At 66.0% G+C, this 20,871-nt stretch overlaps 2 protein-coding genes across 2 annotated transcripts; one reads left to right on the forward strand and one right to left on the reverse strand.

Annotated features, from left to right (window-relative positions):
* Positions 1–707: 707 nt before the first annotated feature.
* NFE2L1 (NFE2 like bZIP transcription factor 1) lies at positions 708–10,346 on the reverse strand. The gene is given in 8 exon segments (XM_080359681.1): positions 708–3,617; positions 3,866–4,027; positions 4,319–4,408; positions 4,805–5,020; positions 8,535–8,776; positions 8,779–9,045; positions 9,464–9,973; positions 10,317–10,346. Coding segments are annotated over 6 exon segments (2,295 nt in total). The 5' UTR covers positions 9,044–9,045; positions 9,464–9,973; positions 10,317–10,346; the 3' UTR covers positions 708–2,297.
* A 1,359-nt stretch (positions 10,347–11,705) lies between these two features.
* Positions 11,706–15,358, forward strand: COPZ2 (COPI coat complex subunit zeta 2; the record flags this gene model as incomplete). The annotated part of the gene is made up of 8 exons (XM_080359731.1): positions 11,706–12,092; positions 13,814–13,882; positions 14,091–14,172; positions 14,274–14,365; positions 14,494–14,549; positions 14,751–14,828; positions 15,131–15,182; positions 15,263–15,358. 8 exons carry the CDS (start codon positions 11,706–11,708, stop codon positions 15,356–15,358), a joined length of 912 nt encoding a protein of 303 aa, XP_080215857.1.
* Between the last annotated feature and the right edge of the window lie 5,513 nt (positions 15,359–20,871).

Raw genomic sequence — 20,871 nt, forward strand, 5'->3', positions numbered from 1 at the left:
CCTGTGGCACCTTCTGCAGCGCTCGGGTCCCGCCTGGCCCAGTTTGGAGCTGTTTGGCAGCAGCTCAGGCCTGGCAAAGTCAGAGCCTGCCCTTGAGCCGAGTTTTGCTGAGCCCAGCCTGGGGAATGGGGCTGCTAAGCCGGGGTGGAGCCGGGTCTGCAGCGCCCGGTGTGAATCCACTGGTGATGGAAAGAACTTGGATCCGTCACCAAAACTGCAGCCAAAACCCGTGGGGAGGGGAGGAGAGGCCGGCGGTGCTGGGGGGGTGTCAGCCCAGCCCAGCCCCACACTGAGCCTGGCCCAGCCCCACACTGAGCCCGGCCCAGCCCTGGCCTTTGAACAGCGGCAGCTTTGGCCGAGGGACCCAGGACTCGCTTCACGCAGCTGCAACTTTAAGCAGAACCACACTTTTTTCCTCGGCGTTCTTTAAGAAGATGATACTGTTGTGAAATAAGGATATTAAAACCAAAAAGGGCGGCTGAGCCGGCGCTGAGCGTTTGAGCCTTTGAGCGTTTCCTACAACCCAGGAGCTTCTCGTTTTCCTCCCTCCGAGGCCGGGACCACAGCGACTCCATCGCTGGATACAAACCCACCCTGCTCCAAGCTCCGCAGAAGAAAACCAGGAGCTACGGTGGTGGAGAAGGACTCACCAGAGGCCGTTTCGTTTCCCCGACGCGCTTAATCTTTAACTAAAATAAAATAAATCCACGAAACAAATGCTCGTACAGTGAATAAGCCGTTTTATTTTTGTCCTGTGCTCACACAATCTCTCTTCTTTCCCTGACAGGTCACAGATCATTAAAATAAGGTTTCTAAGAGGAAAAAAAAATAATAATTTAAAACATCCACGCAGGGCTCCCTTCCAACCTCCCCACACCCACGTCACCACTTGTGCTTCGTCTCGCGCGTCAGTAAAGCCGCTGGATCTGAGTCCGGGGGTCCCAAGGGGGTCTCGGTGAGTTTGTCTCGCGCTGTTGGGGCCACAGGGACCCCACTGATCCCCCCGGATCCCGCACGGCCCCTCTGGGCAGCTCCCTCCTGCGTTCCAGTTTCCTTCCCTTGAGTTCCCACCCCACATGCTCCCTCCGGCCTCACCCCACGTCACGTGCACAGGACGGGCTTGGAAAAGCCTTTTTTTTTCTTTAATTTTATCTCTTTTTAAGCCTTTTGAGTTGCTGGTAAAGTCGGTTGGCTCCCAGCTGTGCTATATTGTACATACAGCTCTAGGATGGTCGCCCTGACGGGGACCGACAGTGATCAAGGCACTACCCCCACCCCCCTCCGGAAAACAAAGGAATCAATCAGACCAACACCTGGGGACAGAAGAGAATCCTATAATGTGATCACATGGTTACACGGAATCTTTATGGCAAAGAGAACATTTAGCAGCTCTGAGGGTTTGGGCTTCTCCCTTGTACTCAACACAAGCACGCTAAGACCCTACAGGGAAAAAACGGGGCTGAAGCCCTAAACAAAAATAACCTAAACCTGAAAAATCCAAGCGCGGTTCAGAACCAGGAATGCTACCAGCTCGCTGCTCCGCGTGCCCCCGCTCCCTTGTGCTGTTTGCGGAGCGGGGTCGGTGGCAGTGACGTCCTCCGAGCGGCGGGGACACGTGTGGCACCGGCTCCGTTAACCCCCCCCAGCTCCAGAACCTTCCCTCCCAAACTCCTAAAGCTCTCGCTGGGACAGGGACTGATCCCCCCCTCCCCAGACTGGAAAGGGTTAATGGAATTCACACCCACTTGTGTTTCCACGCGTGCACCGGTCTGATCTAGGGAAGGATGGTGGTTAATCTGGAATTAAGTCGGGTCGAATCACACACACACCGATGTCAAAACCGGTTTCAGGGAGAACGAAAAGAAAAGGGGGGAGGGAAAAAAAAAATAAAGAGAAAAAAATAAAACAACTACCTGAAATCACAGAACTTTGGAAGTTCAGAAAAACGTCTCTCCTATAACTTGAAGTTCGTTTGCTTAAACCTCTTTTCTTACTGAAAGCCAGTTCCTAACAGTAGTTTTTCCAGCTGTGCCCGTGTCCCCGCGCGGTGGCAGCTCCCTGTCCTGCGCCCACGGTCCGGGCTGCGCGGGGGCCGCTCTCCGACCCCCGCCCCGGGGAAGCCGCAGCTCTCCCGGCCCCGACCGGCAGCAGTTCGCCTCGGTTTGTGGTATTGTTTGTGGTTTTGAGAAGATATATCGGGTAAGAAGGCATGAAAGTTCCTCCAAAGTACTTCCAGGCTCAGCCCTTCCGCAGTTCTCCCTCGCGCGGGTGTCCCGCTCCTCCGGCCGCGCGTCCCCTCACTTCCTCCGGTCCTTCTGTTTGCGTTCCTGCCGCCGCGACTGCTGCTCGGCCACGGCGCGGGGTATCAAGATGACGCTGCCGTCGCTGGCGTACTGCAGCGCGTACTGGCTGGGGGAGTAGGGCCGCCCGTTCTCGTCCCGCAGGCGCCCGAACACTTCTTGGTAAAGATTCTGCACCTTTTGCTTCATCTGGCGGATGGATTTGAGAAACTCCACCTTCTCCCTGAGCAGTTTGGACTTGTCGCGCTGCAAGTCCTCGACGTCGCGTTCCAGGTTGAGGATGGTGTCCAGCTTCCTCTTGCGGCAGTTCTGCGCTGCCATCTTGTTCTTGCCGCGCCGGCGGATGTCGCGGATCAGGCTGAGCTGGGCCTCGCTGAGCTGGTACTTGGACAGGAGCTCGTTGAACTCCTCCACGGGCAGGTTGATGATCTTGTCGTTGGTGAACGGGATCTTCATGGCCCTGGCGCGGTGCTCGTCCCGGCTCATCTGCTTGTCCAGGAACTCGGACGGTTTCTCCTTGCCGCTCTTCTTGCCGGCGCTGGGGGGTTTGGGCTCCTCGGGGTCCCCCGGGGCCATGTTGTACGTGTGGTTGTGGCCGACGTGCTCCAGGTAGGGCAGGTACTGCAGCTGCGAGGGCTCCTGGAAGCTCATGCGGCAGAACTTGCTGTACTCTGGCTGGTAGCCAACCGCCCCTTCCGCCTCTTCGAAGTCCACGTTTTCCGAGTCCGAGCTGTAGCCGACAGCTCCTTCCTCGGAAAACGAGGAGGAGGAAGAAGACGAGGAGGACGAGGACGATGAGGACGAGGCTTCCGAGCTGCTCAGCGAAGCGGGACTGTGGCCGGAATCCAGCGAGAGCCCCGAGTCGGAGTCAAACTCCTCCTCGAGCTGCGAGGCCTGCACGGGGTTGAACCCCTCCTCGATGGCCAGGTCCATCAGGCTGATCTCGTCCAGCATGGCCTCGTCCAGCAGCCCGCCCAGCGGGTCAGGCAGCTCGGGGCCGCCCGTCTCGTTGCCGGTGCCGTTCAGCTGCGGCGGGAAGAAGATCCCGCTCAGGTTGGTGGCGCCGAAGGTGGCGTTGAGGCCGGTGGAGTTGTCCGGCACCAGCTGGAGCAGGGCCGAGCTGCCGGCCATGGACGGGCTCTCGATCTCGGCGCCGAAGAGGGGGAAATCCTGCGAGCAGCCCCCCAGCGAGGCCTGATGCAGGCTGACGTTCTGGTTGATGGGGGTGCCAGGGGCCAGGCTGTAGTTGGAAGCCAGCAGGTCTCCGCTCGTGCCGTTGTACAGGGTTTCGGCGGTCGTGTTGTTCACTTCCATCGCCTGGAAGAGACGAGAAACAGCTGGGTCAGGGAGCCGCGCTCCAGCCCTGCAGAAGAAGAAGAGCCAGGACGATGCTTCCAGATCCTGCGGAAGCCGCTCTCGGGTGGCCCAACAGCATCTGCAGGCTGGGACAAAACCACCAGCCTCGAACCACCACAACCATCCGTGAACCGAGCGTTCGGCACAACCCCCAAACCAAAATCTGCCTTGGAGGGGCAAACGCCGTCCCCACGCCCCCCGGAGCTCACCTGCATCTCCATGATGGACATGAGGTCCTGCCACTGCTGCTCCAGGTCGAAGGGCGACTCGGTGTCGGCGAGGAGGGGCGGCAGGAGGGCGCCGGGGGCGCCCGCGGAGCCGCTGTCACCGGGCACGGCCTCGCTCAGGGGGGACACGTCCGCGGGCGGGAACTGCCGGCGGGAGGGGAGTCAGTGCGGCCACCCCGCTGCCCCTCCGCCCCCCTCCGCCTTTGTTCAAAGCAAACTGGGCGCAGTTATTCCTCCACAGTTCACTGTGAACTAATTAGAAGCTAAGCCAGAAGTCTTTAATTAATTGTGACCACCCCCCCGCACACACACACACCGCCGGTTTCGCAGGCACGACGCCCGGAGCCTCCTTAAGCAGGTTAACCCAATTTACTGCCGGTTCTGCAGTCTGGGTTAGGGGTACGAGACACAGCAGCCGTCGCCCCATCCGCTCACCTCCGGGTTGTCCCCGAACGGGAAGGTGGCCTCCAGCAGCCTAAGGCACTCCTCCAGCGACAGGGCTGTCTGATCCTCCGCGCCGGGCGCCTGCCGGAAAACACGAGCAGCCGTAGCCGCGGGATGAGGGAGGCGGCGACGAGAAACCAGCTCCTTGCAGCAAGGGCTTCGTCACAGCGCAGCCAAAAAGAGCCAGAGGCCCCACCCAGTCCCTCGCAGGCTCCGTCAGAGCAGCCCCCGGGCGCCGCGGGGAAGCGAGGGGACCCTGCCTGGCACCCCAAAGCGCACCGAGGAGCGGCCGCCCCCCGTCCCAGCGCCACGGTGACGGTGACACGGCCGTTCCCGCTGCCCGCGGGCAACCGGCGCCTTCCCAGCGTCAAACCCCCTCGTCCAGCCGGGCAAACCCTCCTCCTGCGGGTCCCCGGTGAAAGCCACACGTGACGCCGCTCGCGGCCCCCCCCGCGCCGCAGACCCCGGGGCCGTTACCTGCGCAGGGAAACTCTCCCCGGTCTCTCCATCCACTAGCAGGTTCCTGTCCAGGATCTGGTTCCCTCCACTCCTCCAGCCGTCCCCGCGCTCCCTCCCATCGCTCAGCTCTTTGTCCACTTCGCTCTCCTTCTGCCGGTGGCTGTAGTCAAAAATCTCTCGCCCAGCGCCGAGATCAATATCCTGTCTCCACAGGATGTCAATCAAATCGATGTCCTGAAAGACACACCGGATTTTCCTTCAGCCCCGGGCCCGGGGTCCCCACCCCCCGGCCCCTCCCAAGGGCCCCCCCAAGCCCGACCCGCACCCGCGGGGCTCCCGGCCGCTCCGCCCGGGGGGGTCCCCGGCTCTGCGGGTGCTGCATGGCGGCTGCGGCCGGTTGTCCCCTCCCCGCCGCCCATGGCCGCCCGCCCGCCCGCCGCCGGGAGAGGCGGCTGGGGCCGCCCGGGCCCGTGTCGCGGCGGGGGCTGCGCCGGGGCCGCCTTTTGCATCAGCCCGTGGTGCCATCCCGGCCATTTGCATAAGGGGTGGGGTGCGCGGGCAGGAAAATCCCCGCATTTCCACCCACCTGATGCAACTTGAGCCGCCGCCGGCGCCCGGGCTCCCCGCAGCCCCCCCTCCCCCGGCACCCCCGCCGCCCCCCGCGCCGCCGGCCCCCGCCCGGCTGCCCCCGGTACCTTTCTCATGGCCCCAGCTGCCGCCCGGGCCGCGGCGCGCACCGATCATGGTCCCCGGGGCAGCGGGGGGGGCGGGCTGGCCGGGGCGCGGCGCCGCGCACGCATCGTCGGCCGGGGCGGCTGGGGGAGCCGCGCTCCGCCCCACCGGCCACAGGTGCCCCGCGGCCCCGCTGCGGCGGCAGGAGCCGCCTCCCCCGGTGCAGCGGCTGCGGCGCCCCCCGCTCGGCTGGGCCGGGCTAGGCTGGGCCGGGCTCGGCTGGGCTCGGCTCCCGCCGCCCTGCCCGGGCCGGGCTGCGGCGGCCCCGCCCGCCCCTCCCCCCGTTACCTTGGCTGCGGCGGCCGCCAAGCCCCGCCCCCCCCGCCGGGATGCGGCGGCGCCGCGGGGCCACGCCCCCTCCGCCGCCGGGCCGCCGAGCCCCGCCCCTCACCCGGGCGGCGGCCGCGGCCAATCCGCGCCACCGCCAGCCCGCCGCCCCGACCAATCCGCGCCGGCGGGAGCCACGGCCTCGGCCAATGGGAAGCGGAGGAGCGGCCGCGCGGCGCCCACCGGGCCGCTCCCCGCCCTGGCGCAGCGGAGCCGCCCCCCCCCCCCCCCCCCCCGGCCTCGCCCTGCACCGGGGGGGCCCGTCCGGGCCCGGCTGAGCCCCCGGGGAACGCAAGGCCGGGGTGACCTTGGCTCCGTCCCCCGGGACCCCCGCCCCGCAGCGGCCGCTCCCCCCGCCTCCCCATGCAGCCCCCGCTTGCTCCTCACTCGCAAACCCACCCTCCCGCACCGGGCACGGTTCTCCCGGGAAGCTGAAGCAGCGAGGCCAAGTGTAAGGGGATCCCCCCCCGGCCCCGGTGCGGCGCCCCGGGCCAAGACTGAGCACCGGCAGCTCATCACATGTCTGGCGACCGCGTATTTTTATCCTCGTGTTGTGGAAACGGCACCGGGCGGTGGAGCCGCCCGCCCTCCCCACCCCCAATGCTGCAGAGCAGCGTCCGGGGCCCAGCCCGAGCCTCGTCCTTCGGATAATGAGCAAAAGAACTGGAAAAATATAGAATAATTCCTCATTTTGGATGGTCCCCAAGGTGGCGGCTGCACCCCCTGCGCCCCAGGGCGAGCTCCGGCTCCTAAAATTATTAATAACAGCCGTATTCCCCCAGCAAGGTCGCGCCGGGAGTGCAAGATTTTAACTCCCAGAAGTGGGAAAAAAAGAGGCAAAGCCCGACCCTAAAGCTGTCTGCAAATTATCCCCGTCCGCTAACGAACGGGGCGGGGGGGACGGAGCCTGCAGGTGCTTCCAGAGGCGGCTGCGGCGGGAGCTGCGGCTCCTGCGGCGTTCCCAGCATGGATACAGCCAAAAATACAAGAAACCCCCCCAAAAAGATAAACCCACCCCCCTGGGGTAACGCTTTGAAAGCAAACTGGGTGCTTTGAAGCGTCACAGCAGCAGCAAGAGGGGTCGTGGCGGCCCCGGGGTGGGGGTGGAAGGGAGATGTGTGTGACAGCGGTGACAAGGTGACGTGTGACACGGGCAGACGGGGATTCCTGGCGCTGTGCCCCCTACTGAACATCGCACCTCGTGGGCGCAATAACACCCGCCCCTCCTGTCCAAAGCAGGGCTTTTGGGGGGGAAAGATGGGAAATAGGGACGTGCGGAAGCGCACGGACACCTGGAGAGCCGGGATCGGGGACGGCGCAGCCCCAGATCCCCCAGCGCGGGGGGAGCGTTTCCCACCCGGGGGTTTCACCCCCTGCACGTCCAGCCCAGCTGGGCGGGTTTGCAGCGACAGCATCTCCAGCAGGACTGTGTTTGAAGCAGAAATAAAGAGGCCTCTGAAAAACAGCATTAGTGGCCTCTGGCCACCCAAATCTGCAGCGTTTCACACCAAAATCTGCTCTGTCCCAGGCTGGAAAGGCTCCCAGGCCCCACACCCTCCGCTGATACCACCAGACTCAGGGACGGGCAGCAAAGTCTCCAGGGGCTGGACGTGACCTTGTATGAGGCATTTCACCAAATCCTCGCCGTTCCCAAGATGGGGAGCGACCCCTCGCAATTATCAGCCAAAAAGCCAAATTTGACAACGTTTTCCTCATGTTCCGTGACGCTCAGAGCAAAACTCCCCTCACCGACACCTCCAAGGGCACCGTTGCAGAACCCAAGTGGGGTTTTGGCTCTTTCAGAGGTACCACATCCCCGCGGGCACGGCCGAGGCACCGTCCCGCTGCTCGGGCACCAACACCGGGCCCGGAACCACCGTCACCTTTGTCTCCCGGGCGTGCACGCGTTCACGCCGCTCCCCTCGGCCCGTTCCACATGACAAAAGCCTCAGGCATCCGCGACAGCTGCCCGCCCCTCGCTGCGGGGACAGGGGTGGCAGCGGCCGAATTCGGCTCTTTCCGTGCCCAGACGCCTCAGCGGCTCACCCGAAAAACAATTTACGAGACGCGAGAGTGACGCTGGAAGGAGCCGACGTTGCGCATCGGCACTAACGTCCCCCCCGGCGTGGCCGGGGAGACGCCGAACGTGTCGTGACAAAGAGAGCGGTGCCAAAAAGGAACAAGAGCGGCGGCTCCCGGGGCCCTGCATTGCCATCACAGCCGCCCAAAAGGTTGTGCATGTGCAGGGAAAATCAAGCTGCTTTCCAGTTCACCTCTCCCCGCCTGCCTGCGATGAAAACCCGGCAATAAACATCTCTGCTGGAGCCGCTCCAGAGCCCAGGAACCAACCGCCCGCTTGGCCCCGCAGACGAGCCTGTTACCCAACGCCCGGCTGTTTCCCAGCCTCCTCTTACTGGTTTCACAACACCGAATTACACGCACAGGTTGAAAGGCTGACCCCAACCCCCTCCCCCTCTTCTCGCTATGACTTTCAGACCAATAATAAAGCAAACAAAAAGGAAAAACCACCCCACACATAGCCCTGGAGCCTCTAACCGAACCATCATTTAGCATTAGACCGTTCCCAAGCCCAAGCGCTAAACGTGCAGAGTCCCACTCCCCCGGACGGATCCCGGAGGGTAAGCGCTCCCTTTCCCCCCCGCCACAGGCAAAAGAATCTCCTGCCTACCTCCTTGGTCAGATCCCCGTTCACCGGCGCAGCCACCGCTCCCAAATCTTCCAGTTCTTCCCCAAAGCCTTGCTCGTCCCCGCTCTCCCTCACGCCGCTGTCGGGGCTGCTCCCATCCTGCAATCCGCCGCCGTTCTCGAGGGCGATGCCGGCGCTGGGCTGGCTGCCGGGGACGGAGCCCTCGGGGTCTCTGTGCACCAGCCACGCGTTGACCTCGGTGCTGGGGACCTGAAACCTGTCAGGGCCCTCACCTGGTTGAGCAGCCTGCGGGCGGTGAAGTAATAGTCCAGGTCTACGCTTTTTGGGTGGATGCCATAGCCGTCCAAGGTGTTGCGCAGGTTGTGAAACTGGGTCTGGGTGTAAGCAGAGCTCTGGCCAAGAATGATCTCCCGGAGAGGGGGGAGCTGTGAGTTCAGGTAGGTGTCCACGTCCACGCGAACGCCGATCAAGCTGAGGAGAATGGTGAACTGGATGAGGCCTTCAGTGAAGTACTTCTTCAGAGAAAGCATTTCTGGCAGAGAAGAAAAGAAAACGGGTGGAGGGTTTGAGGATTAAACAGAAAAAAACCCAAACAAAAAAACGGCGTCAGATGAATTCTCCACACAACAGGTTGGTTGGGTTTGTCTTTCCTCTGCCCCACTTTCAAACAAACATAATAAAGCAATGACTTCAGAGTTCAGGTTATCGCTAAACAACAGGATAAAAGTCTAAAGAATGCTCAGGACTTCGGGTTCAGGAGGGCTTTGCTTTCCTTTTCAATATCTGGAACCCACTGGTCAGCCAGCAGAGTGTAAGTCAAGATTTAAAACTCGAGAAGCAACAAACCCTCCCCAGACGACACAGCCTCCGCCCCCTCCTGCCCTTTCCTCTTCTTCAGAACTGTTTTGGAACACAAACCACGCGGCTACGTAAAAATCCATGTGACTCACTGTCCGAAAACTCCACATACAGCAGGTTGCTCTGGCCCCCCCGACTCCTCACGCTGCAGGACGGGGTCTGACCCCCCGACCACCGGCGGCTCCTTCCTCCTCTGCTCTGCCCGGCTTCTCGGAGGAGCCTTTTACGAGTCAAAGGTCCTGATCATGGGAAGGTCCGACGACTCCCCCGCTTCTGGCTGGAGTTTCATCAGCAGCTGAAACACAACCGGAGAGCAAAGGCGATAACGCGCGGGCGAGGCACCACCCTGGGAGCCGCCACCCGCCCCACGGCGCCTTCCCCACGCGTGGGGGACCCGAAAAGCCGAGCGAGCGTTGCCTGAAAGGCCGATTTTCCTGGGACAAGCCGGGCAGGCACAGAGACACACGTGGTTACCTTGGGTGACAATACTGTCCATACTTCCCCTCCCTGAGCTATTCTTAGGCCGGTGCGTCAACTTCCCCTCTCTCTGAAGGAATCCGCCTCCGACTCCCTTTCACTCCTTAGCCCAGTTTCCAGCGGCTCTACAAAAACCCGTCAGGGGCTTTTCCACGGGCACCAAAACAACCCCGGCCGGGGAAGCCCCGGGCTCGCCCCTCCCGCCGCGGCCGCGGCCCGACCTTCCCGGGCCGCCCCCAGCCCGCCGCGGGGCGGCTCCCGCTGCCCGGGAGGAGCCGCCAGGCCCCGGCGCTGCCCGTTCTGCGGGCGCTGGGGCTCCCGGCGCTGCCGATCGGGTCCATGTGCCACCGCCCCCCGCGCTCCCGCCCCGGGCCCTTTAAGACCCCCCCGCGCCTCGTGACCCGCCCCCCCGCGCGGCCTCGCCGTCCCCTCAGCGCCGCCCGCCCCTCGGCCCGGCCCGGCGCGCACCCCCCGCGCCGCCGCCGCCGCCGCCGGCCCCTCCGCCCGCCGCTCCGCGCCGCCGCCCGCCGCTACCCGCTCGCCGCCGCCGCTCGGTGTCGGTCCCGGCCCCGCCGCCGCCGCCGGTCCCGCTCCCGCTCCCCACCCTGGCCAACCACCTCCCCCCTCCCGCCTCGCGCGGCGGCGCCGCCAATCGGCGCCCGGAAAAGGGAGGCGGGACGAAGCGGCGGCCCAATGGGAGGCGGCGGTGAGGTGTTGCTCCCGCCCCCGCCGCCGCTCGGATAGGCAGGCTGGGCGGCCAATCGGCGCGCGGGCAGCGCCGCTGGACCTCGTGCTTGGCCCGGCGGTGGCGCGCTGGGCCAATCAGAGAGGAGAATCCATTCAACGCGCCCCGCCCCCCTCAGAGATTGAGTGACAAGGCGTCAGCCCAATGGAACGCGAGATCCCCGCCGAGCGACAGCGGCAGCTCCCAATGAGACGACGCCCAGGAGCCAGCCGTCCGTCTGGGCGCTTGACTGGCAGCGGCGCGCACCAATCCCCGCAGCGCCGGGACACCGCCCCGGGGCTGTTGCCATGGCAGCGGGTGCCCCATGCCCAGCGCAGGGCGAGGCTGGGCCGCCATGGCGGAGCCTCCATCGCCCCACAGACCCCAGTCCCCCAAGGCACTGCCCGCCGCCCTCGCACGTCCCCGTCCCATACACACACGGGGCGCCGCCGCAGCCACCTGCAGCCGGAAGGGCTGAGCAAAGCCGGAGCTTCGCCCCGGTCCCCCATGAGTCAGGCTCGCCCTGCGCTTTCCCTCCTCCATCGCTCCAGCCCTGCGTTAATTCACAGTCTTTAATTCCGCGCCGCCCGGTCGGCACGGCCGCGCTCGCCACACCCCGGGGCTGGGCTGGCGAAGCTGCCGGAGGCGCCGGTGGCTGCGGCACAAAGGGACCCCCAGCCCCGCGCCGCCGGAGCCGCGGGGAGACCCGGCGGGGGCGCTGGGAGCGGGACGGGGGTCCCGCCGCACTGAGCTGCCCACGGGCCACCCGCCAGCCCAGTCGCCCCACGAGCGCCACTGCTTGTCATAGGGGGTCCCATGGGCACGTTTGAGTTTGACCTGAAAGGAGGTTGGAGCATGGAGGGGGGTTGTTGTTCTGCTCCCCAGGAACAAGCGCCAGGAGCAGAGGAAACGGCCTCAAGTTGCGCCATGGGGGGTTGAGGTTGGATTTAGGAACAATTTCTTCCCCAAAGGGCTGTGGGGCATTGGAACAGGCTGCCCAGGGCAGTGCTGGAGTCACCATCCCTGGAGGGGTTTAAAGGTGTTTAGACGAGGTTCTCGGGGGCACGGGTTAGTGCTGGAGGTGGGTTAGATAATGGTTGGACTCCATGATCCTCAGGGTCTCTTCCAGCTGAATGGCCGAGCAACCGCGTTCTCGACCTTCGATGCCTTTTGAGAGAGAAACCAGCTGGCAGAGGGGACATCAACGCTGCAGCTCAGCCCAAACACCTCCCCGCGTGCCCGAGGACCTGAGCAGGTTGTTTTTCCCTTCCCCGGCGATCGGCACGGGCTTCCTGCCCAAATCAGCGCTGGTGCCCGCGGGGCGAGGGGCCCGGCAGCTGCGAGTGCGGGCAGCACCAGCCCTGCCTGCGATTCCTGCCGCGCCGCAGCTGCCAAAACCAGACACCTTCTTCCCTGCCCTAGAAACTCGCCGGGATAAACAGGATGCCAGAGACAATAGTTCATCTGGAAAGAAAAAAAAGAGGTGGGAAACGAGCGTGGGCTCCCACACCTCGCAGCGGGTGAGGTTTCCCGGCGGGGTGTCTGCCCAGCGCCGCAGGAGGAGCAGAGCACCCCCTATTTATTTTCACGGCAAGGACCAAGCTCTCTGCGCAGCCAAGGGATGGGGGACACGCTGCGCGTCCCCCCAAACCCGGAGAGCCCCGAGGCTGCGAGTGGGAGGCCCCAGAGCACCCCGGCATGGCCGGGGGAGCCTGGCAGCACCCAGACCCCAGCGATTTTGGGTCACGGGCTCGCTCTGCCCCGGCGGCTCCATCTCGCTCATCTGGAAAACAAACCACGAGACACCCACGAAACGCGGGGTGCGGCCCCAGCCCATGGCGTGCCGCAACCCGCAGTTTGCCGAGGAAACGGCGGCGGCCCCGGCGAGCCCACGGGCACGGCCCCGTTGCCACAGAGGGTCCCCCTCTGTGAATTTGGGGGTGCGGCGTTATTCGGGTGCTATTCAAGCACCGTCTCCCCCTTTCCCCCCCCTGCACCCCACGGGGAAAACGGGCGAACGGGAGCGTCCTAAAAGCCTCTCACCACGCTCCGTGGGGCCGTGGGCAGCCACCCGCCAGCAACCCGAGCCGGGCTGCCCCAGGGGGGTTATTTTTAGTGTGTCCCCGACACCGCGGGGCTATTTGCAGCGCTGGCAGGCGGCCCCGGCGCTGCACCCTGCGAGGGCAGGCAAAAGCCTTTCGGGGCTTTCCGTACCGACCCCCCGGCAGAACCCACAGCTTGGCAGGACCCCCCTTCACCTCCCCTGGTCACCCGGGGGGGAGTGACCCCAAATTAAAGGCAGCAAAGGTTGGGTGTCCCCCCCCACACCCCACTGCTGAGTGTTCCTCCCCGCCAGGGGCTCCCCCTGAACCCCATAATTTGGGGGTGCACGAGGGTCCCAGCCTCCATTCCCCTCCCGGGTCAGTGCTTTCCCAAACGAGGTGCCTGGGTGTTGGGGGGGGGGCATTGGGGAGAACAGCCCCCACGGCCACGCGTGTCCCCCCACTCCCCACAGCAGCACACGGGTGTGGGACCCCACCCGCGGACCCCCCCCCCGTTCCTTCTCCTGCCGGTCCCGGTGGGGCCGGAGCCCGGGGGGGTTCGGGGCCGGGGCGGAGCGGGCGGGGGGGGCGGGCACGGCAGCGCGGGGGGGCCGGGGAGCCATGGAGCCCGCGGGGGCCGGTGCGGCCGGGACGGGGACCGGGGCGGGGACGGGGGTCCCCGGCCCCACCGGGAACTTCGTGCGGCCGCGGCGGGACGGGGGGGGAAATAAACGGGGAGGAGAAATTGGGGAAAAACATGAGGGGGGGAAACGCGGGGGAGAAAAAACGGGAGGGGGGAAATCACGGGAAAAACACGGGGGAAAACGGGAGGGACGGGGAGACCGGGGGGTGATGGGGATAAATGTCGGGGAGCCGGGGGGGGGCAGTGGGGGGAAGGGGCTGGTGGTGGGAGTGGGACAGAGTGGGGGGAACAGGGTGAGACTGAGGGAGCTGGGAGACAAGGGTGGGAGGAACGGGGGGGGACAGGGGGAGGAATGGGAAGAAGAGGGGAAATGAGGAAATTTTGGGGGAACAGGGAGAAACGGGGGGGACAGGGAGCAAAGGGGGTGGGGGAGCAAAGAGTGTCCCCAAAACCTGGACTTGAGGGGACCCCAAGGGAGGGAATGCAGGGGATCCCAGGGTGGGGGGGGGGGGCTCTGGCCCCTGCCGCAGGGCTGAGCCCCCGGCCCTCTCCCCAGGAGCCGTCGCTGTTCACGGTGAAGGCGCTGCTCATCCTGGACAGCCGCGGCCAGCGCCTCCTGGCCAAGGTGCAGCCCGGCCCCCTGCCTCAGTTTCCCCAGGGCACACTGCCCAGGGCGCACCCCAGCTCAGGCATCTCCCCCCGCTAAGCTGCGGGATCTCAGGGGGGTCCTGGTGCTGACCTTGGGGGGTCCCAGTGGGGGTTTTTGGGGACCCCAACACCCCCCGCCCCACGCTGGGGTTGTGCTGCCAGTGCTGACCCCCATATCCCCCCAGTATTACGATGAGACCTTCCCCACAGCCAAGGAGCAGGCGGCCTTCGAGAGGAGCATCTTCAGCCAGAGCCAGCGGGCGGGGGGTGAGTGGGGGGTCCCGCTCAGGAATTTAATGCTGTGGGGGCACCAGGCTTGGAGCAGTGTCCCCTCTGGCACAATCCCGAGTCCCTATGTCACCTGTCAGGTGAGATCGCCTGCCTGGAAGGACTCACAGTTGTCTACAGGAGCAGCGTTGACCTCTTCTTCTATGTGGTGGGGGGCTGCCAGGAGAATGAGGTAGGTGTGGGGGGCAGCCCCACTGATACCCCCACTGACACCCCCATGGACACCGCAATGGACACCCCCATGGACACTCCCACTGACACCCCCATGGACACCCCCACGGACACCCCGTTCTCCCGCAGCTGATGCTCCTGGCCGTGCTCACCTGTCTCCTTGACACCCTCAGCCACCTCCTGCGGTGAGTCCAGCCCCAAACCCACCTGCTTCGGGTGGGGAAACTGAGGCAGGGCACAGGGAGATCGCGTGAGACCCCTGTCCCCAAGCACCCCGCGTGGGACAGGGCCGGTGCTGCTTTGGGATATGGGGGTCTGGGTCCCAGCACCTTGCACAGGACCCCAGCCCATGACTGTGACCAGGTGTGGTGACGTCCTACCTGTAGGAAGGAGGTGGAGAAGCGCTGGCTGCTGGACAACATGGAGAGGACATTCCTGGTGGTGGACGAGATCGTGGACAGGGGGTGAGCTCCTGCTTGGTGGGGGGCGGGAAGCAGCACACAGCATTGCAGGGACAGGGTGTCGCGTTTTCCCCCGGGGTGCTGGGGAGGGTCAGGCACTGTTTCTGGGTGCCGAGGAGGAGCCGGGCACTCCGGTCTGCCAACATTGCAGCAGCTCTTCCTCAAGCCTTCATCCCAGGGCAATGCATAGGGAGGGAAACTGAGGCACAGGGCAGCGATGCCCAGGGGGGTGCAGCCAGGATGAGGCGGGAGCTGTGCCTGGGGGGAACCTACTGGGTTGGTGCCAGCACCGCGCTGCTCCGCAGGGTGATCCTGGAGAGCGACCCCCAGCAAGTGATCCAGCGGCTGAGCCTGCAGGTGAGTGCGGCCACCCCGTCCCACGACCTTCCTCACCTTCCTCTGCCTCTCCCACCTCCTCTGCCTCTCTCCCTCACCAGATCCCAGAGCCAGCACCGTACGGCTTCGTCCTCTTCGACTACCTGGCAGGCAGCTCAGAGCGCAGGGACACGGGGGACGCTGGTGGCCGCAAATAGGCAGCACCAAGGAGGTGCAACCCCCCCGTGCCAAAATTAAGCACTAGCAAAGGAGAAGGTTCACAGTTCTTGCTCTCTCCCCGACAGAACCAGCCACAAATAAAGTTTTCCTCCCTGTTTCGGTGTTGAGTTTCTGTCCACTGTGCCAGGGTAGGGGGGTCCCCGTGGGCACTTCACCCACCAGGCTCTGGGGGCTCTTGGGTGCGTGTTCCTTGGAGGCAGAGTGATATTTATGGGTTTTTCTGTTAATCCCCGCCCTCTACAGTTTCATCATTTGCAGACAGCGCAGATCAGTGAGGACAGGCACAGGGTGTTCTGGGGCTGGTGGGAAGCTGCAGAACCCCACAGCTGGGGTGCGGGTCTGGGCGAAGCGGAGAGGAGCCCCCACCCTCTTCTTGGTCTCGGGTGACTGCAGCTGGGCACCCAAACACCACCCACGAGTGGGTGCCCGTGGGTGGGACAGTGGTGGTGCTTGCACCCACAGGTGGGCACGGTCTGCCCTGCCACGGTCACGCTGCACCAGCCTATGGACCCCCCCACCCTACAGACCGTCCCCAGCCCGGGGTTCCCCCACCCCAGCCCGGGACCGCCGCCGCCTCTTGCGCGACGCTCCCTGACGCCGCGGCCGCAGAGCGGCTCTTGCGCGACGCTCCCTAGCGGGGCCCGCCTCCCACGATGGCCACGCCCCTTATACCATACATGGTCACTCCCTGGCCGTCTTGGCCCCGCCCCTCCGGTATGCCACGCCCTCTCCCGGATGCCACGCCCCCTCCCGGACTGCGCATTCGCGATCCTGCAGCGCCACCTGCTGGCGCTCGAGTGGGAGCGATTGGGACCCCCGCACCGGGAGCCCCCGCCCTGTGTCAACCCCCCCTCAGCCCAGAACCCCCCTCCCCGGGACCCTCCACTCCGGGACAGCCCTGGATCCGCCCCCCTGAACCCTCCCAGAGATCCCCGAAATCCTGGGGCTCCTCCTCTTGGGGACTCCCCCAGTTCTAGCGAGCTCGCCCATCACAGAGGCTCCTCCCCGCTGGGAACCCCCCATTCTCGGGGCGCCCCTGTTGTGGGACACTCACCCCCCCGAGCCCCCACCCCCTCTTGAGACCCCACCCATACTTCCCACCACCCTGGGCCCCCCCAGGACAGCTCAACCCGGGACCACCCTCAATGCGCCCCTTTTTCCCCACCCCTCCTGGCTGCCCCGCAAACCCCCTCCCCGCCTTTCCCGCACCCTGCAGCAACCTGGACCCCAAAGGTGCATGTCCCCCCCCAAAACACGAGTGACACCTCAAAGTCTTTCCCACACGTCCCGCCCCCCCGGGACCCCTCCCTGCCCAGCTCAGCTGCAGGGGCGTCCCTGGGGGGCTCCGGGGGGGCGGCGCCCCGGGCAGACATTGATGGATGGTCTCGGCCCGGCCCGGGACCCCCCCGGAGCGGCGGGCAGGGGGAGCAGCTGGCAGAGCCGCCTGCGTCCCCCGGGGGGGCCGTGCAGATGTCCCTGCAGCCGGGACCCCCCCAGCAACTTTCTGTTCCCCCCCCGCCAGCCGCCCACCCAGTCCCCAAAGCCCCTTCGCTCCCCTGGGCTGAGAGGGGGCTTGTGTCCCCATGTCCTCAAGGAGGGGACAGTCCCAGCTGTCCCCCGTCCTGGATCTGCCCCCCAACAATGGGCCACAAAGGGCAGCGCTCGGTGGGGACCCCCCTCCGTCCAGAAGTGCGGCTGGTGGGGCAGGGGGTGCAGGGACCCCCAGCCCTAGGGACCAACCCCCCCAAACCAGAGGTGCCCAGAGCTTGGGCACCCCAGACAGGGTCAGAAGGGCCTGGGCACGAAACTCACCCCAAAACCCACCCAGGCCCCCATCTGCTCCCCACGGGTGGCCGGGCTGGGGGGCTGTGTGTCCCCAGCTGCCCCTTGGGGTGGGAACCCCGGGTGTCTCCCCACACACCCCGGGCAGCCCCAGTGCAGGAGCAGAGAACAAAGAGGAGGAGGAGGAGGAGCGCGAAGGCCCCGCAGCCCCCGGCCATGACAGCTGGTGCCCCCCAAGTGACACGGGGACAAAGGTGCCACGACAGGCGATGGGCCCTGGGACAAAGGGGCTTTGGTCCCTGGGGACCACAGGGGTGGGGGGCCCTGAGCTGTCACTCAGGGGGAGTGAGGGGGACAGAGCACATGGGGACCAACCGGACCAGGGGGAAGACAGGGCTGGGGGCCACCAGCCCCCTGTCCCTGCTGGCCGGACCCCAGCACCCCAAAGCTCTGCCAGCCCCACACAACCCCCCCATAGCCACGTCACCCCCAAACTCACCCTCACCCCAGTGCCGGGAGACCCCAAAATGTGCAGCTGTTCCCTGCCCCCGCGCCCCAAATCCCTGCGGGACTGGGTCCAGAGCACCCCCAAAACATGTCACCCCCAAACCATGTCACCCCCAATCCCGTGTCACCCTGCACTCAGGTCAGCCCATCCCCTTCGCTCCATCCCCACCCTGGCTGGGACCCCGAGTCCATGGGGGTGTCTGGGGTGCAGGGTACCGGCGGGGGGTGACAGCCGTGCCGGGGGGTAACAGCCATGCCGGGGAGTGACAGCCGTGCCGGGTGCGGCGGCACCGGGCGGGGAGGGGGATTCATTAGCGGGGGGGGAAGAGGTGGTTCCAGCGGCCGCCTTGATTGATGGTCCGGGCTCCATCTTGTCACCGGGTTTTGTCTCCCGGCCGGGGGAGAGAAAGGGAACGAGGAAGGAAAAAAAGCCCCCGGGGCGGGGGGGCCGCAGGGGCTGGGGTGCCCAGGGAGGGGCCCCTCGCCTGTCCCCGGGCTGTCGCGGTGATGGATGGCCCGGCCGGGGCGGCCGCGGCACCGCAGCATCCTCAGCATCCTCAGCGGGAGGGACACAGAGCCGGGGAGCCCCCTTCTCTGGGGTTGGGGGGGCATGGGCAGCCCCAGAGATCGTGCGGGGACTGCACGCCCTGGCATGGGGGGCAGCCCCCTCCCTCTGGCCACACAATGAGCCCCCGTCCCCCAAAACCCCCCCGGCTGAGCCCCCCAGCTCATCACCCCCGGGGGTGTTGCTGGACGGGGGGGTGGCTGCACACTCAGCGCCTGGTCTGCTCCCCAAAACTAAACCTTGAGGATTTTCCCCTCGACTCTTCTCTATTTTCACCCCCTGCCCTGGCTCTGGAGGAGCCCCCAAGCACCCAGACCCCCCCAGGTGGCTCGGGGGGGGCCGCAGGCCGGCGCTCCCCCTGCACGAAGCTGTCACCCCCAGCCCCTGGTGACACATTCGTCCCCGGGTGCGCGGGGGCATCTGTCGCCCCGTTACGTTTTGTTTTAACGAGATTTAGAGCCCGTTAAGCAGCTGCAGCGTCTGCCTGCAGGAAAGTGCAGGCAGAGCCGGGGGGGGCGGGCGGGAGAGGGGGCAGGAGGTACCAGCCCCAGCCCCTCTGCCCTGCCCAACCCCTGGAGACATTGGAGACGGCTTCTGCTCCCTAAAAATTGGCTGAGAGAGGACTGGGAGAGGGGAGAGAGGGATGCAGGAAAGGATGCAGGGATGGAGGGAGGGACAAAGGGATGGAGGGACAGAGGGACGGCGGGGACGGATGAAGGGATGCAGGGATGGATGGATGGATGGATGGATGGACAGGGGGGTGCACGGGGCAGCCAAGGGCACCGGGGCTGGCTGGCACAGGGGACAGCCATGGGGATGGTTGGGGACAGCACGGGGAGGGGGAACTGGCCCCCCAGCTGGTGCGGCCGGAGCCGGCTCTGCTGCGCCTGGCAGCTAATTGAGTGAAATGGCTGTCAGGGATGTAATTAAAGGGGAGCGCGAGCGGTGGGGCAGGCCGCAAACAGATGGAAGGGCCCTTAATTGGTAATTAAATTCCTCCCTGGCAGGTGAGATGGAGCAGCAGCCGGGGGGGGGGGGGGATGACACAGCCGGGGGGCTGGGGGTCCCTGTCCCCAGCTCTGCCTCATCCCTTTGTCTGCTGATTTCTGGAGAAAACCCAGTGCTGAGCGCCCCCCCGGAGCCACAGTCCCCCCCTTCCACAGCCCATCAGCTGATGACAGTCACCCAGTGTGGGGGGGACAGTCGGACAGGGGCCCGCAGGGAGCCCCAGCATTTTGGGGCGCTCCGTGCCTGGGAATGCAGGTTCTCATGTCCCCCTGAGTCCTGCGGTCCCCTCACCCCCCCCACGACCTCCCCGTCCCCATCCCAACGGACAGGGACACCGGGGTGCAGGCAGGGATGGGCGGGGGGGCTGGAGACCCACGCAAGGACCTGCTGCCTTCGCCCCCCCCACCCCGAACCCCGATACTGAGTCGCCCAGACAAAAAGGGGTGTTTAATTTTTCTGTCATTGTGTCCCGGTAAACCGCCGATAACGGGAACAGCGACCGGCAGCGCCGCCCGGTATTTCCCGCACGATGGGACGCGGGGGGGGGACACACGAGGCGACATTAAAAACGGTCCCGCGCTCCCACCCTAACGAAGCCCCGAACGCGGGGGACCCCCCCCGGTACATCCCAGCGGGTGAGGGGGGCGGGGGAGGCACCGCCGCCCTCCTCATCTCCCCCCGACTCATTTAATTCCCCATCAAAGCCCCCGCGGCGCTGCCCCCCCCCGGCAGCCGTGACCCCCGGCGGGGGCTCCGGGCTCTGCCGTGACCCGCGGGGGGGCCGGGGTCAGGGCCGGGGGGCGGCCCCACGGCGTGGGGGCGTTAGTTCCAGCGGATAAAGGCGGTTTATGGCCGGGCCCCCCCCCCGCACCGGCTGCTCCCTCGCCGCTCGCTGTGGCGACAATGGCGCTGGTGACCCGGCGGCTGCAGGATGGGGAGCCCCCGGCCCCCCAGCATCCACTAGCCCCCGGTGGGGCCCCTCCGCCGCTCCCAGCTCCATCCCCGGGTTACAGACACCGGTTAATTAGCCCGTTAATCACCATTAGTGGGGTAATGAGGGGCTCCCCGAAGCCGGGGCGTCTCTCTGTGACCTTCACTCGTGTCACCACCGTGGCGGTGGTGGCCCAGTGGTGGCCACATGTCGCCCAGCGCAGCTGGCACCGTGCGGGAGGGGAACGGGAGGGACCGCGGGGGGCAACACCCCCGCGATGGGCCCGGGGATCTGCCCCATGGGCCGGGGGGGACAGGGACGGGGTCCCACAGAGTCCCGCGCCTTGCTCGGGAGACAACCGGTGCCAGACCCCCCACCGCACCCCCACGGGAGACGGGATCCCCCCGGCCCAAGGGGGCAAGAGCCCCCCCAGCCCCACAGCCAGACCCCACGGGGCTAAGACCCCTCAGACCCACTGGGGACAGGGGTCCCCATGTCCCACGGCCACCCGCGCTGGGGACAGACCCCGCTACTGCGCCCCCGGCCCCGCAGCGACGAGACCCCCCCGGGGCGGGGGGGGGGGGGGGGGAACACAGCCGGGCCCGACCAATGAGTGAGTGGAACGTCAAAGGGGGGTGGGACAAAATAAGCACAGACACCAATGGCCTGTCGGAGAGGGTGTGGCCAATGCATGACGT

The sequence above is a fragment of the Nesoenas mayeri genome (genome assembly GCF_963082525.1).
Source record: "Nesoenas mayeri genome assembly, chromosome: 26".
In the NCBI taxonomy this organism is placed as follows: domain Eukaryota; kingdom Metazoa; phylum Chordata; class Aves; order Columbiformes; family Columbidae; genus Nesoenas; species Nesoenas mayeri.